A 17,121-nucleotide genomic window follows, 5' to 3' on the forward strand; every position below is an offset into this window, starting at 1 on the left:
GCTGGACTTGTCAATACATACGACGCCAACCCTGCAACGCACACCATCGCTCTCTTCAAGATGAAGAATCCCCTCCCTCATTCGCATACCTGGCTTATCGCGTGGGAGTCTTATCACGCGGTGCTCGCATTTAGCATCGGCAGCCGATCTCGCTCTCACCATTCGAGCGATACGATCGCCGTGTGTGGCTATGTGTAGCGTGTGTGATCTGTATCCACATTTTACTCAGGCGGGGGGAACTGTTTGCTCTTCGGTATGTTCGCCTTGTGTGGTTTTGTGTTGCGTGTGTATGGGCAACTGAGATAATCAGCTGCGTGCCGTCGGCTGATACGAAATTCCATACAAAACGGGCTGTTTTCAGATTTCCTACACCAAGAGAGCATCCAAAACAGGAGCTGACATAAATTCCCCTCCAGCGTGCATATAGCTGAACCGCTCTCGCATGTTAACATTGCGCGTGATAGAAGAGTTTCTCACACGTTGGCTATTATTACAGGGTTTTTGGGGACTATATTGACATGTTCAGCGTGATGTTGTTTGGCTCGTTTTGTTATCTCATATAATTGTCTCATATATCTCATATAATATAATATAATATAGTCATTGGCAAGTTATCGTTGCCAGCAACAACATTTGACGGTCATTCGATAGCTCTACCGGACTTGTCAACGCATATAGCCTTTCCCGAACAAAGCAACACCGAGCTGGACTTGTCAATACATACGACGCCAACCCTGCAACGCACACCATCGCTCTCTTCAAGATGAGGAATCCCCTCCCTCATTCGCATACCTGGCTTATCGCATGGGAGTCTTATCACGCGGTGCTCGCATTTAGCATCGGCAGCCGATCTCGCTCTCACCATTCGAGCGATACGATCGCCGTGTGTGGCTATGTGTAGCGTGTGTGATCTGTATCCATATTTTACTCAGGCGAGGGGAACTGTTTGCTCTTCGGTATGATCGCCTTGTGTGGTTTTGTGTTGCGTGTGTATGGGCAACTGGGATAATCAGCTGCGTGCCGTTGGCTGATACGAAATTCCATACAAAACGGGCTGTTTTCAGATTTCCTACACCAAGAGAGCATCCAAAACAGGAGCTGACATAAATTCCCCTCCAGCGTGCATATATCTGAACCGCTCTCGCGTGTAAACGTTGGTATTATTACAGGGTTTTTGGGGACTATATTGACATGTTCAGCGTGATGTTGTTTGGCTCGTTTTGTTATCTCATATAATCGTCTAAAAACAGCCAGAAATGGTAGGCTTCTATATCCTGAGGATGTCGTGCCGATAAAGAACAAGGAGTTTGAGTACACTGCATACTTCTCTTGCGTAGCCGTGTAACCGGGCCGATATAGCTAATCAAATAGAAACAAATGTTTTATATAACCAAGGATATATAAAATCCAAGGATATGTTCGATCAAATTGTTTCCTTTTTAATTAGATTTTGTGCTATAAATTAGCTCTGCTGCTAAATTTCCAAAACTCGCACAAACGGCACAAATTGTTCGGGGCCCCCAACAGGGCGAGGCTCTAGGCTACTCCGCCTATCGTTTGATCCGCCACTGACTGCCGTGATCAAAACTCGTACTTGTTTTATGTGTTGTTTGTGTTGATTCGAGGATTATTCTGCTCGGAGCTGTCAAAATTGCGTGTGTATGGATTAGTACAAAAACGAGCGATGGACCCATCTGTACTCTGTTAATTCACCTTGGGTAAGGGTATCAAGCGTGGAAAGTTGGAGTCGTCATCTATGTGTAAGAATGAAAAGCTCTTTTAGATACAGTGTCATCTATGCGTAAGAATGAAAAGCTCTTTTCGATACAGTGTCATCTATGTGTAAAAATGAAAAACTCTGATCGGGTACTTCGATCGGACGGAAATTTTATCCCGAAAATCGAAAAAGTAACAGGAGCGAAGAACACGCGTGGAAGTAACATTTTATAAATTTTCAAACTAACTGGTTTTCTGTTTACTGTTCTTACATTTCATGAAATATTTCGTGATGCATTTGATGAATAATTTCATGCCCGGCTGGTACCAGGTGTCACCTCTTGAAAACCATGCTCTCCTGGTATCTGAAAACAGCTGGTTTGTATGGAATTGTTCCTTTTCTATGTTTTAATATGTGTGATATAAACAAAAATATATATATAATTTTGCATTATAGTTCTATATTCATTTAACATTCCGATTTACAATGATTTGCAAGAATGTAAATAGATAGAAAGCATTGTTTAGCTACGAAAACCGTTATGCCGGGTATGCCGGTTGCCAACTTACGTGGGTAAATTTGGTTGACAACTCTACGGTTAACACGAAGCAGCTTCTACAGGATACAAGTAGTATTTAAAGATGATTTAAATAATTCATTTAACTACCAACTCATTACGCTTTACGCATCACGCACTATGGTTAACTTTCTCGTCCAGAACGAGTATTTTGCCCTCATGAATGTGTTGTATTTTTTTTATAAGGAAAATGTGATCTAAAACAAACAAGCTTGACTATCTTGTATTTGCTACAAATCTTCCTTGCTGGACACATCAATTCCGAAGTGCAGTTCCATCCTCGAGCTGTGCAGTTTGGTTCGATTGATCACCCGATACACTGGTTAGCAGTTCATTTTCTATATTGGCTAACACATTCTGATATTCAGTGATCTGTAGCGCTTCCCATTCCGCTTTGAAAGCAGCCTTTGGGTCTTGTGGCATAGCGACGGCAGCGCCGGACATCTGATCCTGCATCGATTGCGTTTGATCAGCCGCTACGGAAGAGACCGTCGGATTAGAATTCTTCTAAATACAATAGCTGATGCTGCAGTACACTAACTTACCATTGTTTTCACCAAGCACTAGTGTGTAGATGCTCCGCAGGCCGAACACATTCAGAAAGTACCACGAGGCGGACGATACCCAGGCAGCATCGAGAGAGGCAAGCTCGATGCCTCGTTGCAGCATCGGTTTGAAGCGCAGCGTTAGTGGGAATGGAACCTTCGTGGTGACGAACCCGGAAAACATCCAGTTAATCCATCCACCGATCACGATCATTGGCAACACGTTGATGAAGTTTCCCTTCACCAGATCCGACAGCATCGCGGTCGAGTTTGGGCTCGGTGGTGCCCGTTTCTGTGTCTTGAAGTAGCCCGTATCTTCATTGTTGAAGTAGTGTCGACGCATGGCAAACGATTGCTGGGCTAGATATTTGCCATTCTCTCGCAGTAGCCGTGCCCGGATCATTGCCTGACTGTCCTGGATTTGGGTAAGTTCCGCCTTTTTCTGAGACGATATCAGAATGGAAAAGTAATGCCGGATGATACCGACCAGGAAGGTGATTACAACAATGGGCAAAAACACCCAACCGCGAATGTTGGGATCAATCAGCAGCTCGGCCATCGTGCAGAAAACTTTTATTTGCACGATAAATAATGCTTTTTAGCTGTAGAAAAGTAAGCTAGCCAGAACTATTTCACTGCAAAATTTCGCCAACATGTAGTGTGACAGATGCGAGACATTTGACAGCCACCGTACAGGGGGTTGTTTCGTCGAAAGTTTTCAACCTAGCTCGATTTCCCCCCCCCCACTCCCTTTCAGTATTGCTTTCGTTTCTTTCTGCCCCTCATCAACTACAATAACAACCACTTTTTAGTTCCGTGTAATAACATCTATTTACTGTGCATCTTCCGTAGTTCCTCCATTGCTTTTCTCGACCCGATTACGGTTCTCCAGCAGAAAGTTCGCTAAGTATTGCACTGGATCCTGGGGTCGTTCTTTGGCCAATACTTTCAATCCCTGTAGCAGGATAGGAATCACTGTCTGGTCCAAATACTGTCTAGTAGGCAGCGATTGTAAGTTTCCTGCTGGTTTTCGCCCATTATCTGCAGTTGTTCCTTTATTGTCACGCTCCATTCTGGATATGTTTCGACCCACGGTGCTTGTACGTGCTGAAATTATTCCTTTTTACCGTTTGGATTCTTTGCGCTTTCGACAATTTGTTTACCAGACTTGGGTTTCTTGACAGCGGCTTGCAAAGCGCGACGAATAATTTTGACAGCCGGGGCGATGTTTAATTGGCAATGGCGATGTTTGCTGCGATGTCAACGCATGTGATTGTAAACAAACCAGAAGAAATTATCCAGTAGAAAGAGGAAGCGGCGGTCGTAATTAAGGAAATCTCTTTTTGAACATGAAACCCGCCAAAGAAGCTGAAAAATCCCCATTTCCAGAATGTGGTCAATCACTGCCCAAGGTTGGTATCGCCAAGGTTGGTATAAACACACGTTTTTCCAAACCGATAACTCCCCTTCTTTCTTACAGATGGTAGTGAACAAAAGTGGTATTTCGTGTGATTTTTGCGGCAAAACGTTTAAATTCCAAACGACACTTCGACAGCACGAAATAATTCACTACGGCATTAAGCAGCATGAATGTGAGTTATGCCATCACCGGTTTTTACACAAATCCACCTTAAAGTGTCACCTACGAATGCACACGGGTGAAAAGCCGTACAAGTGCCCACACTGTCCTAAAACATTCCGGGGGCAAACGGCGCTCAACTGCCACATCTTTCGGCACACGAACGAGGGTGCCAAATGTCCCGTATGTTCGAAAGTTTTTGCCACGAGTTCGATTGTGAAGCAACACCTTAAACAGGTGCACACGACCGAACGATCGAACGTGTGCAATCTGTGCGGTGTGACATACAAACATCTGAAGAGTTTAAGAATGCATTTACGCAACCACCAGAAGCGTGTGTGTCCCGAGTGTGATGCTGAATTTGACAGTGTGTACGCCATGCTAAAGCACCGGAAGCAGTCGCACATGAAGGAAAATCTACCGTTCAAATGTGAACACTGTGATCGAACGTTTGAACACCGTTCTAAGCTTGCTTCACACACGAACCTGAGAGGACGGCCGTTTCAGTGTGAACTTTGCTGCCATAGCTTCAACAAGCAAGAGTTCTTAACCAATCACGAACGTCGTATTCATTGGAAGGAAATGGGTCTGGAGCGACTGAAGGTGGCCGAACCCTTGAATGGGTGGAACCGAAAAGGCATCCCAAAACCAAAACGCACGAAGACATCCTCCAAACCTATTCAAACGAAGGATCTTAACAGTGACAATGGTTTGATCGCTGAACGTGAGAAACAAAATGATTCTTGTGATGGAAAAGATGTGTTGACGATGCGTGTCAAGGAAGATATGTCGACAATCAAGGAAGAGCCGGCTATAGTATCGGATCCCCTAGAACCCGAAACGACGGGGGAATACCATGAATATATATTTAAACCCGAACAACCATGTTCGAAGGCAATGGCCCAGCAAGAGGATTTCTGTAATGAACCAGTTCTTAAAAGGGAAGAGAAATTGGATAATGTGGTAAGTAGATATTTAGGCATGTGTTTTATAAAACGATAAAAAAAAACCTTTTTTTGCATTAGATATATGTCAACAATTCAATTGGCTCGCAGAACATACAAGTTAAAACACCGGTTAAGCCGTTAAAAGCCGGTCACAACAAAAACAATCATTTATGTTGTCCGTTATGTGGAATAATTTGCGACGGAACAGCAGCGTTAAGGCGCCATCAATGCGAGCCTAGGAGAAAGCAACAACAAAGTTCAAAGGTGGGTGTCTTCTGTTGTCACGATCAGCGATGTTGATCTATTTAAAACATTATTTGTTTTGTCCATCTACAGGATTCATTAATATGCGAAATATGTGGCCATTCGTATGCATCGGTAGCCACTCTGCTCGTGCACCATGTCCAACAGCACCGTGTTGCTCGCTTTCAGTGTGATCGCTGCCACCGATCGTTCGGGTTTCGTTGTATCCTAGAGAAACATATACGATCGGAACATGAGCTTGAGCGTATGCCATGCAATTTGTGTGGCAAAACATTTAAATACGCACAAGACTTAAAGGTGCACATGCAACATCACGATGATCCGAGACCGTTCAAGTGCGATCAGTGCGATTCTACCTTTCGGTTCCCTGGTGCACTGAGATCCCACAAAATCTTACATCAAAAAGAGCATCCATTCAAGTGTGACGTATGTGGGAAGGATTTTCGTTACGAAAATAGTTTGCGTGTTCACAAACGATTGCACACTGGTGTGAAGAAATTTAAATGTGATGTTTGTGAAAGAGAATTTTCAACCAAAGCACCGATGTTGCGACACATGAAGGTGCACGAGAGTGGTCGAGAGATGGCGTGCGTGGTTTGTGGGCTAGTGTATTACAAAAAGGTCGATCTTGAAATTCATCAAAGCAAGAAGCATCCTGATCATGCGTCCGTGGGCAAGGTGAAACCAATTCTGCGCTGTGACAAATGTGGCAAGGAATTTACTAAGAAAAGTAATTTAAAAGCACATTCGTACACCCACGAGGAAGTGTATCGGTTTCCATGTAAGCAGTGCAGTCAGTCCTTCAAACAACGTGCCGGTTTGCTGAACCACACAACTGTTTATCATAGAGAAACAATTGTGCCAGCAACGGCTGGAAGTTGATAGTACGAATTGAAAATATGCAGCCAAATGCATGACCGCGTTCAAAAACAAAGTACGTACGCAGCCACACATCAGATTGGACGCTTGACATCTGTCATTCGAAACGTAAACAAACGTGCAGTTGCCGGATACATTAGCAACAAACGGTGCAGTTCGCTGCGCAAATCGAACACAAAATGCCGAAAATATTCACCCCAACGAATCAGATCCGGTTAACGAATGTGGCCGTGGTGCGGATGAAAAAGGGAGGCAAGCGTTTCGAGATAGCGTGCTACAAGAACAAAGTGCTCTCATGGCGATCCGGTGCGGAGAAAGATTTGGACGAAGTGCTGCAAACGCTCGCAGTGTTCAACAACGTATCGAAAGGCGAAGTGGCGAAGAAGGAGGAACTGCAGAAAGCGTTCGGCAAAGATGATGTCACCGAGATTTGCAAAGAAATTCTGGCCAAAGGTGAATTGCAGGTGTCGGAGAAGGAACGGCAAGATCTGCTAGATTCCATGTTTAAGGAGATCGCGACGACCGTTGCCGATAAGTGCGTCAATCCGGAAACGAAACGACCCTACCCTGTGTCGATCATTGAAAAATCGATGAAAGATATCCATTATTCGATCAAACCACACCGGAATGCCAAGCAGCAAGCGCTGGATGTGATCCGGCTGCTCAAGGACACAATCCCGCTTGAACGGGCCAAGATGCGGCTGAAGGTTGGTCTGCCAGCGAAGGAAGCCAAACGCCTGAAGGAGCGAATAGCGAAGCTAAGCTCAACGGTGACCGAATCGGAAGAGTGGGAAGGCGAACGGCTTATGCTGACGTGCCTGATCGATCCGGGACACTTCCGAGAGATGGATGAAATTATTCGCACCGAAACGAAAGGTACTGGCACGTTGGAAGTATTGAATCTGAAAGAAATCAAAGAAGGCGAAGAGGTGCTGGAGTGATGCGTGCCGCTGCTTTACGTTGGTTGCTACGATTGAATGAAATTTGCGTTATTTATTTTTAATAAACGGCCAAGTCCAAATGAACTAAACAAAACGTTGGATGTCCCATTTGGCATAAGATAGTATTGCCGTATATTTATAGTTGAGATAATACACAGATGCCTCATTTTGTGCGTTTGGTGGGCTCGTTAGCGCTTAGATATTAAAGTGACGTTTTTTGGTGTAAACTTATCGATCATGTAGACTTCTTGTCCGTGTCGGAATACTCGTGCAGCAGCTGTGTATAAAGCCGGGTAAACACCCGTAGCCTCAGTGAAGCAGGAAGAATGTTAAGCGTAGCGGTCTGGAAAGAAACAAGGTAGAAGAATTTGAGTTTTAGAAACAGGTTCTCCAATTTGTTAGGTTCCTTTAAAATCCTTACCTGTATACCGTGTGACCAATGGCCGGTGGTTTGGTCAACTTTGCCTATACAGTACCCAGCGTACCGTATTACATCACTCACCTTTACGAGTCGTATCGAGAAAGAGTTTTTCTGACCATCGGTGGGCGCCAGGTACTCGGTCATACTCGTGTGTACGTACCCGGGTGAGACGGTTTGACATTCGATCCCGTACGGGGCAACCTCTTCACGTAATGCTAAGGAAAAGCTTGTCATGTAAGCCTTCGACGCTGCATATACCGCCAGATAAGGTGTAGGGGCGAGCGATGATAAGGAAGAAATGTTAATGATAAGTCCACGGTGGCGTTTTTTCATTGCTGGCAGTGCAATGTTGCACAGCAGAGTTGCGGCCCCAATATTAATATTGATTAGATCCCACAGCAAACGTTTTTCCATCCGCTCCAGCTGAATGGGCTTTTCGTTGATAACACCTACGTTATTAACTGCAAAAAAGGGGATTAATCTAGGGTGTTTACTACGTGGTGGTTACCATGGGTTCAACTTACCTAAGATACCGATATCTAACGCACTCAGCTCCTTCTCGAGCTTTTCATAAATCTGTTCGCCATTTGAAAAATCGGCCACCAGTGTTTTGGTCTCCGTACCATATTTCGCCGTAATTTCCTCTGCTACACGCTTCAATTTTGCTTCATTGCGGGCGACGAGCAACACCTTCATGCCTTGGCTGGCCAAATAATGGGCATAACCTTTACCGATTCCATCCGAGCTACCGGTAATTACTGTAGGAACGAAACGCCCGATTGTTAATTGTAAAGATGTACAAACAAATGTACACAAACAGAAGGCGTGTTAGTCCACTCACCTGCCCATGGTCCGTACGTTTGGGATAAAGATTGTTGGTCACCGAGAAAGAGTCGTTTGAAACTTTTCAACAGAAGCAAAAGCGGTGTACGCAAATTGTCGTACAACCAGCAGACTGTACTGTACACCCCGACTACAGTGATCAGCTGTGGTAGTACCATTATTAACGCAACTACCGTAACCAAGCAACTCACGATTCAAGACACGACTGAAGAAAATGTTTTGGATTCTGGCCAGCGGTTACGTTGCTGACGTAACGGATGGTTCGACTAATGCTCGGATAATACGTTAATCGGATTCGTTTTCTTACACGAATCGCTGCCTTCGCTAATGATGACGCAGCGTGCACGTCGCGTCGGTAACGTCTCGCGACTAAGCATAGTAGAAATCCGGTTTTAAAAGTTTCACTGTGTAAGGGTGCGTTATCAGATCGTCTTTTGGTTTGCTGGTGTGCGTGATTCCCTTTCGTCCGTTAGAACGTCCAATCATCATTTTCTAACTACAAACCTAGTAAAGGGTGGCGCACATAGGTGCTGTGCATGGTTGATTTTGATTTCCCGGCGAAAGGGCTTCACGTGCTCGAGCTCGTGCGTGCTAGCTCGAGCGGGAATGGAAGTGAATACGCACCGCAAGTTTGCTGGTTCAGATACATTTTTAACGATGGACTAGCTAGTCCACGACAGTTACTGGGTCACAAGGGAACCAACCGTTGTTTAAATTTATTCAGTTAAAATGAATAATTTTATTGAAACAAGTTCAAAAACAATAAATTATCCTAGATAAAAGGTTTAAAAGGCAAAATACCCGTAACTTCTACACATAAACTATTAAACATGCATGATAGGATTCATGGAAAATGGAAATAGATGGTATCCGTCGTCATCTCGCTCAATCTTCCCGTCTGCGGATAAGAAATTCCATACAATCGAACCGGTTTCGGAAACCAGGAGATCATCCTTCTAGGAGGTCAAATTAATTTCCCTCCAGCGTGCAAACAGCTGTTCCGCTGTCGCATGTTCTCCTGGTATCAGGAGCTTGAAAAACTGGTAATTTTTGGCGAGTTTTCTGTCTCGATTGACACGGAAAAGCATCCTCCTGCGTTGGATGCTCTCCTGGTATCAGGAGCTTGAAAAAGTGGTAATTTTTGGCGAGTTTTCTGTCTCGATTGACACGGAAAAAGCATCCTCCTGCGTTGGATGCTCTCCTGGTATCAGGAGCTTGAAAAACTGGTCGTTTTTAAAAACGGTGGATCAAACGGTAGGCGGAGTAGCCTACGGCCTCGCCCTGTTGGGGGCCCCGAACAATTTGTGCCGTTTGTGCGAGTTTTGGAAATTTAGCAGCAGAGCTAATTTATAGCACAAAATCTAATTAAAAAGGAAACAATTTGATCGAAAATATCCTTGGATTTTATATATCCTTGGTTATATAAAACATTTGTTTCTATTTGATTAGCTATATCGGCCCGGTTATCGTAAGAGAAGTATGCAGTGTACTCAAACTCCTTCTTCTTTATCGGCACGACATCCTCAGGATATAGAAGCCTACCATTTCTGGCTGTTTTTAGACGATTATATGAGATAACAAAACGAGCCAAACAACATCACGCTGCACATGTCAATATAGTCCCCAAAAACCCTGTAATAATAGCCAACGTGTGAGAAACTCTTCTACCACCGGCCATGATAACACGCGAGAGCGGTTCAGCTATATGCATACTGGAGGAGAATTTATGTCAGCTCCTGTTTTGGATGCTCTCTTGGTGTAGGAAATCTGAAAACAGCCCGTTTTGTATGGAATTTCGTATCAGCCGACGGCACGCAGCTGATTATCCCAGTTGCCCACACACACGCAACACAAAACCACACAAGGCGAACATACCGAAGAGCAAACAGTTCCCCTCGCCTGAGTAAAATGTGGATACAGATCACACACGCTACACATAGCCACACACGGCGATCGTATCGCTCGAATGGTGAGAGCGAGATCGGCTGTCGATGCTAAATGCGAGCACCGCGTGATAAGACTCCCACGCGATAAGACAGGTATGCGAATGAGGGAGGGGATTCCTCATCTTGAAGAGAGCGATAGTGTGCGTTGCAGGGTTGGCGTCGTATGTATTGACAAGTCCAGCTCGGTGTTGCTTTGTTCGGGAAAGGCTATATGCGTTGACAAGTCCGGTAGAGCTATCGAATGACCGTCAAATGTTGTTGCTGGCAACGATAACTTGCCAATGACTATATTATATTATATTATATGAGATATATGAGACAATTATATGAGATAACAAAACGAGCCAAACAACATCACGCTGAACATGTCAATATAGTCCCCAAAAACCCTGTAATAATAGCCAACGTGTGAGAAACTCTTCTATCACGCGCAATGTTAACATGCGAGAGCGGTTCAGCTATATGCATACTGGAGGGGAATTTATGTCAGCTCCTGTTTTGGATGCTCTCTTGGTGTAGGAAATCTGAAAACAGCCCGTTTTGTATGGAATTTCGTATCAGCCGACGGCACGCAGCTGATTATCCCAGTTGCCCACACACACGCAACACAAAACCACACAAGGCGAACATACCGAAGAGCAAACAGTTCCCCCCGCCTGAGTAAAATGTGGATACAGATCACACACGCTACACATAGCCACACACGGCGATCGTATCGCTCGAATGGTGAGAGCGAGATCGGCTGTCGATGCTAAATGCGAGCACCGCGTGATAAGACTCCCATGCGATAAGACAGGTATGCGAATGAGGGAGGGGATTCCTCATCTTGAAGAGAGCGATGGTGTGCGTTGCAGGGTTGGCGTCGTATGTATTGACAAGTCCAGCTCGGTGTTGCTTTGTTCGGGAAAGGCTATATGCGTTGACAAGTCCGGTAGAGCTATCGAATGACCGTCAAATGTTGTTGCTGGCAACGATAACTTGCCAATGACTATATTATATTATATTATATGAGATATATGAGACAATTATATGAGATAACAAAACGAGCCAAACAACATCACGCTGAACATGTCAATATAGTCTCCAAAAACCCTGTAATAATAGCCAACGTGTGAGAAACTCTTCTATCACCGGCAATGTTAACACGCGTGAGCGGTTCAGCTATATGCACGCTGGAGGGGAATTTATGTCAGCTCCTGTTTTGGATGCTCTCTTGGTGTAGGAAATCTGAAAACAGCCCGTTTTGTATGGAATTTCGTATCAGCCGACGGCACGCAGCTGATTATCCCAGTTGCCCACACACACGCAACACAAAACCACACAAGGCGAACATACCGAAGAGCAAACAGTTCCCCCCGCCTGAGTAAAATGTGGATACAGATCACACACGCTACACATAGCCACACACGGCGATCGTATCGCTCGAATGGTGAGAGCGAGATCGGCTGTCGATGCTAAATGCGAGCACCGCGTGATAAGACTCCCATGCGATAAGCCAGGTATGCGAATGAGGGAGGGGATTCCTCATCTTGAAGAGAGCGATAGTGTGCGTTGCAGGGTTGGCGTCGTATGTATTGACAAGTCCAGCTCGGTGTTGCTTTGTTCGGGAAAGGCTATATGCGTTGACAAGTCCGGTAGAGCTATCGAATGACCGTCAAATGTTGTTGCTGGCAACGATAACTTGCCAATGACTATATTATATTATATTATATGAGATATATGAGACAATTATATGAGATAACAAAACGAGCCAAACAACATCACGCTGAACATGTCAATATAGTCCCCAAAAACCCTGTAATAATAGCCAACGTGTGAGAAACTCTTCTATCACCGGCAATGTTAACACGCGAGAGCGGTTCAGCTATATGCATACTGGAGGGGAATTTATGTCAGCTCCTGTTTTGGATGCTCTCTTGGTGTAGGAAATCTGAAAACAGCCCGTTTTGTATGGAATTTCGTATCAGCCGACGGCACGCAGCTGATTATCCCAGTTGCCCATACACACGCAACACAAAACCACACAAGGCGAACATACCGAAGAGCAAACAGTTCCCCCCGCCTGAGTAAAATGTGGATACAGATCACACACGCTACACATAGCCACACACGGCGATCGTATCGCTCGAATGGTGAGAACGAGATCGGCTGCCGATGCTAAATGCGAGCACCGCGTGATAAGAATCCCACGCGATAAGACAGGTATGCGAATGAGGGAGGGGATTCCTCATCTTGAAGAGAGCGATGGTGTGCGTTGCAGGGTTGGCGTCGTATGTATTGACAAGTCCAGCTCGGTGTTGCTTTGTTCGGGAAAGGCTATATGCGTTGACAAGTCCGGTAGAGCTATCGAATGACCGTCAAATGTTGTTGCTGGCAACGATAACTTGCCAATGACTATATTATATTATATTATATGAGATATATGAGACAATTATATGAGATAACAAAACGAGCCAAACAACATCACGCTGAACATGTCAATATAGTCTCCAAAAACCCTGTAATAATAGCCAACGTGTGAGAAACTCTTCTATCACCGGCAATGTTAACACGCGTGAGCGGTTCAGCTATATGCACGCTGGAGGGGAATTTATGTCAGCTCCTGTTTTGGATGCTCTCTTGGTGTAGGAAATCTGAAAACAGCCCGTTTTGTATGGAATTTCGTATCAGCCGACGGCACGCAGCTGATTATCCCAGTTGCCCACACACACGCAACACAAAACCACACAAGGCGAACATACCGAAGAGCAAACAGTTCCCCCCGCCTGAGTAAAATGTGGATACAGATCACACACGCTACACATAGCCACACACGGCGATCGTATCGCTCGAATGGTGAGAGCGAGATCGGCTGTCGATGCTAAATGCGAGCACCGCGTGATAAGACTCCCATGCGATAAGCCAGGTATGCGAATGAGGGAGGGGATTCCTCATCTTGAAGAGAGCGATAGTGTGCGTTGCAGGGTTGGCGTCGTATGTATTGACAAGTCCAGCTCGGTGTTGCTTTGTTCGGGAAAGGCTATATGCGTTGACAAGTCCGGTAGAGCTATCGAATGACCGTCAAATCTTGTTGCTGGCAACGATAACTTGCCAATGACTATATTATATTATATTATATGAGATATATGAGACAATTATATGAGATAACAAAACGAGCCAAACAACATTACGCTGAACATGTCAATATAGTCCCCAAAAACCCTGTAATAATAGCCAACGTGTGAGAAACTCTTCTATCACCGGCCATGATAACACGCGAGAGCGGTTCAGCTATATGCATACTGGAGGAGAATTTATGTCAGCTCCTGTTTTGGATGCTCTCTTGGTGTAGGAAATCTGAAAACAGCCCGTTTTGTATGGAATTTCGTATCAGCCGACGGCACGCAGCTGATTATCCCAGTTGCCCACACACACGCAACACAAAACCACACAAGGCGAACATACCGAAGAGCAAACAGTTCCCCCCGCCTGAGTAAAATGTGGATACAGATCACACACGCTACACATAGCCACACACGGCGATCGTATCGCTCGAATGGTGAGAGCGAGATCGGCTGTCGATGCTAAATGCGAGCACCGCGTGATAAGACTCCCACGCGATAAGACAGGTATGCGAATGAGGGAGGGGATTCCTCATCTTGAAGAGAGCGATAGTGTGCGTTGCAGGGTTGGCGTCGTATGTATTGACAAGTCCAGCTCGGTGTTGCTTTGTTCGGGAAAGGCTATATGCGTTGCCCATGTCCGGTAGAGCTATCGAATGACCGTCAAATGTTGTTGCTGGCAACGATAACTTGCCAATGACTATATTATATTATATTATATGAGATATATGAGACAATTATATGAGATAACAAAACGAGCCAAACAACATCACGCTGAACATGTCAATATAGTCCCCAAAAACCCTGTAATAATAGCCAACGTGTGAGAAACTCTTCTATCACCGGCAATGTTAACACGCGAGAGCGGTTCAGCTATATGCAAGCTGGAGGGGAATAAATGTTACCTCCTGTTTTGGATGCTCTCTTGGTGTCGAAATTCTGAAAACAGCCCGTTTTGTATGGAATTTCGTACCGGCCGACGGCAAGGTTTTACGCATTTTTTTCATCGACTGGTGGAGATTTAAACGCATGCGCAAGACACGAAAATAATGTGCGTGGAACGATCGCAATGGTGAGGATGGAGTTCATAAAACAGAATGTTCAAAAATAATTACGTTTATCAAATAATACACCCCCATTATACTTACGTATTGTTTTATCAAAAAAAATACTTTCGGATGGTACTTGTTGCGAAACGAAAATCGCGAATTTAAGAGGCGAAAGACAATAATTAATTTGCATTGCTGTTAGTATTTTCAGTTGTGTTTCATTTGTTTGTTTGTTCGTTTTTTTATTACACTCTTGCCTTTACAACAAAGTATGTATGGTGTGTATGGAATTTCGTATCAGCCGGCAGGAAAGTTTGAGCGAGATGAAGGATCCGCCCGCAATTATGGTCCAAGGACAATCCGTACGAAAGATGTTTTGTGGATCGATCGATCGACGCGCAACAGGAACCGATTCTTGCACCGGGACTATCATAGGAAAATTGGACAAATGTGGTTGCAGATCATTCCAATGGCCTCAATGCCCTCAACCCCCTCCTTCATCGTTTTTAAAATTAGAGGCCCCAACTATAATTCCGCCCTGGGCCTCCAAGGGGATTGATCCTCCACTGCGGTAGTAATTATATTTAATTCTCACGCGCTTCGACCGTTACGACCGTTGCTTATTTGCAAACAGTGCAAACAATCAGGTAGTATGATCACTATCGCTAATAACGGTGGCTGGATATCGATTCCGCATTTTTGCATGATGTGCATTTGCTGTGGTTGCTAGATTAGTTACTGTTTAGCATTCTCAACAAGCGGAGGTGTTTGTCGCGCATCGATGTGGCCCATTTATCCAGTTCTCACCCTCGTTGGTGCTTACTGTTCTGTTTGGTGGTTGTACGAAAACCTCCGTACACCGATATTACTCTTGGTCAATGTGCTACTGCAAACGCTTCTACCAAAGCGAACGTTTAGCGCAAAATATGGAGAATGGGCTGGTAAGTTATCGTCACCAATGTAATTATATGAACGGAAATTCATCTACGCATCAATGAATTCTATCAATCTAGTCATCACCGGTGCATCGGATGGAATAGGCAAAGGCTACGCCGAATATCTTGCTCGCAATCGCATGGACATTGTGCTGATTGCTAGAAACGAGGCGAAACTAACGCAAGTGGCCAACGAAATTAGCAAGAAGTACTCGGTGCGAACGAAGGTCCTGGTGGCAGACTTCTCCGAGGGTCAACCAGTATACGACCATCTTGCTAAAGAGTTACTACCGCTGGACATTGGCATTTTGGTGAATAATGTTGGCCTATCGTACGAACATGCCACGTGTATGGACGAACTGCCCAAGAAAACGATATGGGATCTGCTTAACGTTAACATTGCCTCGGTTACGATGCTCTGCCATATGTTGGTGCCATCGATGAAACAACGTCGTCGGGGTTTAATCGTGAACATCTCATCACTGTCGGCAGCGGCGCCTGCTCCATACCTAACCGTCTACTCAGCAACCAAGGTATACGTCCGGAACTTCTCCATGGCACTGCGTGAAGAATTGCGCCCACATCACGTCCAAGTACAGACCGTTCTGCCGGGCTTTGTACAAACGAATATGACCGCATTCGTAGCCAACGAGCATAAAGGGGGGCAAGTGGCCAAACATCTTGTCCAGGTGGATGACTATGTACGATACGCAGGATTCACAATTGGCAAAACGGACCTTACCTGTGGCTACTGGACACATGGCTTACAGTACGCTGGCTTTAAGCTCGTGCCGGAGTGGTTTCGAATATTTGTGCTACAGACAATTTACAACAACTTGCGGAAGCCACGTGCACATTATTGATTAAAATAAAAAAAAAAAACATTGCTTCGTACTAGAGAGAAGAATCCCACGGACAATCTTAACATATGCTGGTGTGTGATCTATAGCGCGGGTAATTCGGATATTCAAAGATGTTGGAATGTTGGTCATAGACATGATAGCAAATAGGGGATAAAAATTACATGCATGTTCAATTGCTGTCGTAAGTTCTAATTCTTGCTGTTTAGGTTTTAAACATTTTGTTGGAAAATAATATGATGTCATCCAATAAAGTTCGTAATGATGTTTTGCATCGACACAACAACTAAAAGAGACCGAGCCGGCCATTTCTGACTTTCTTTGTCTTTATTTATCCGTTGATGGATAGTCAACCCTGCGTATTAGGTATTGGCCCGGATTGGATTTTAGTATATCGAAATGTCTTTTCATGATGTTTACTAACGCCAGGTTCGCTATCATGTAGGTTTCATAACTTACACAAAAGATTTCGAATATTATTTTTGGGTTCTGTTTTAAATATTTCTTTCTATTTCTA

General features: G+C 44.7%; 6 protein-coding genes across 6 annotated transcripts; 3 read left to right on the forward strand and 3 right to left on the reverse strand.

The window, feature by feature from the left end:
• Positions 1-2,167: 2,167 nt before the first annotated feature.
• Positions 2,168-3,481, reverse strand: LOC128300737 (ER membrane protein complex subunit 3). The gene is made up of 2 exons (XM_053036910.1): positions 2,840-3,481; positions 2,168-2,770 (listed from the first exon to the last, which is right to left on the reverse strand). The coding sequence occupies exons 1-2, from the start codon at positions 3,396-3,398 to the stop codon at positions 2,550-2,552; spliced, it is 780 nt and encodes a 259-aa protein (XP_052892870.1). The 5' UTR covers positions 3,399-3,481; the 3' UTR covers positions 2,168-2,549.
• Positions 3,482-3,659: 178 nt separating this feature from the next.
• LOC128304612 (protein dpy-30 homolog) lies at positions 3,660-4,012 on the reverse strand. Its single transcript, XM_053041817.1, has one exon. The coding sequence runs from the start codon at positions 3,909-3,911 to the stop codon at positions 3,672-3,674; it is 240 nt and encodes a 79-aa protein (XP_052897777.1). The 5' UTR covers positions 3,912-4,012; the 3' UTR covers positions 3,660-3,671.
• A 176-nt stretch (positions 4,013-4,188) lies between these two features.
• LOC128301141 (zinc finger protein 62 homolog) lies at positions 4,189-6,627 on the forward strand. Its single transcript, XM_053037475.1, has 4 exons — positions 4,189-4,255; positions 4,327-5,381; positions 5,444-5,629; positions 5,702-6,627. Exons 1-4 carry the CDS (start codon positions 4,189-4,191, stop codon positions 6,509-6,511), a joined length of 2,118 nt encoding a protein of 705 aa, XP_052893435.1. The 3' UTR covers positions 6,512-6,627.
• Positions 6,559-7,537, forward strand: LOC128301143 (ribosome maturation protein SBDS). Its single transcript, XM_053037476.1, has one exon. It carries the CDS (start codon positions 6,688-6,690, stop codon positions 7,447-7,449), a length of 762 nt encoding a protein of 253 aa, XP_052893436.1. The 5' UTR covers positions 6,559-6,687; the 3' UTR covers positions 7,450-7,537.
• A 97-nt stretch (positions 7,538-7,634) lies between these two features.
• On the reverse strand, positions 7,635-8,871 carry LOC128303782 (inactive hydroxysteroid dehydrogenase-like protein 1). Its single transcript, XM_053040844.1, has 4 exons — positions 8,712-8,871; positions 8,395-8,628; positions 7,871-8,331; positions 7,635-7,792 (listed from the first exon to the last, which is right to left on the reverse strand). Exons 1-4 carry the CDS (start codon positions 8,869-8,871, stop codon positions 7,685-7,687), a joined length of 963 nt encoding a protein of 320 aa, XP_052896804.1. The 3' UTR covers positions 7,635-7,684.
• Positions 8,872-15,590: 6,719 nt separating this feature from the next.
• On the forward strand, positions 15,591-16,853 carry LOC128304491 (inactive hydroxysteroid dehydrogenase-like protein 1). Its single transcript, XM_053041685.1, has 2 exons — positions 15,591-15,750; positions 15,823-16,853. Exons 1-2 carry the CDS (start codon positions 15,591-15,593, stop codon positions 16,605-16,607), a joined length of 945 nt encoding a protein of 314 aa, XP_052897645.1. The 3' UTR covers positions 16,608-16,853.
• Positions 16,854-17,121: the final 268 nt, after the last annotated feature.

The sequence above is a fragment of the Anopheles moucheti genome, chromosome 3 (genome assembly GCF_943734755.1).
Source record: "Anopheles moucheti chromosome 3, idAnoMoucSN_F20_07, whole genome shotgun sequence".
Lineage (NCBI taxonomy): Eukaryota > Metazoa > Arthropoda > Insecta > Diptera > Culicidae > Anopheles > Anopheles moucheti.

Bases quoted from the DNA above. Each gene is read 5' to 3' on its own strand.
- LOC128303782 (XM_053040844.1), bottom strand. From the start codon at position 8,871: ATGGTACTACCACAGCTGATCACTGTAGTCGGGGTGTACAGTACAGTC. The intron at 8,629-8,711 runs GTGAGTGGACTA...TCGTTCCTACAG, and splicing joins AACGTACGGACCATGGGCAG to TAATTACCGGTAGCTCGGAT. The intron at 7,793-7,870 runs GTAAGGATTTTA...GTTTCTTTCCAG, and splicing joins ATTGGTCACACGGTATACAG to ACCGCTACGCTTAACATTCT.
- LOC128301143 (XM_053037476.1), top strand. From the start codon at position 6,688: ATGCCGAAAATATTCACCCCAACGAATCAGATCCGGTTAACGAATGTG.
- LOC128304491 (XM_053041685.1), top strand. From the start codon at position 15,591: ATGTGGCCCATTTATCCAGTTCTCACCCTCGTTGGTGCTTACTGTTCT. The intron at 15,751-15,822 runs GTAAGTTATCGT...CTATCAATCTAG, and splicing joins AAAATATGGAGAATGGGCTG to TCATCACCGGTGCATCGGAT.
- LOC128304612 (XM_053041817.1), bottom strand. From the start codon at position 3,911: ATGGAGCGTGACAATAAAGGAACAACTGCAGATAATGGGCGAAAACCA.
- LOC128300737 (XM_053036910.1), bottom strand. From the start codon at position 3,398: ATGGCCGAGCTGCTGATTGATCCCAACATTCGCGGTTGGGTGTTTTTG. The intron at 2,771-2,839 runs GTAAGTTAGTGT...TCTCTTCCGTAG, and splicing joins AGTGCTTGGTGAAAACAATG to CGGCTGATCAAACGCAATCG.
- LOC128301141 (XM_053037475.1), top strand. From the start codon at position 4,189: ATGAAACCCGCCAAAGAAGCTGAAAAATCCCCATTTCCAGAATGTGGT. The intron at 4,256-4,326 runs GTATCGCCAAGG...TACAGATGGTAG, and splicing joins TCAATCACTGCCCAAGGTTG to TGAACAAAAGTGGTATTTCG. The intron at 5,630-5,701 runs GTGGGTGTCTTC...GTCCATCTACAG, and splicing joins AGCAACAACAAAGTTCAAAG to GATTCATTAATATGCGAAAT.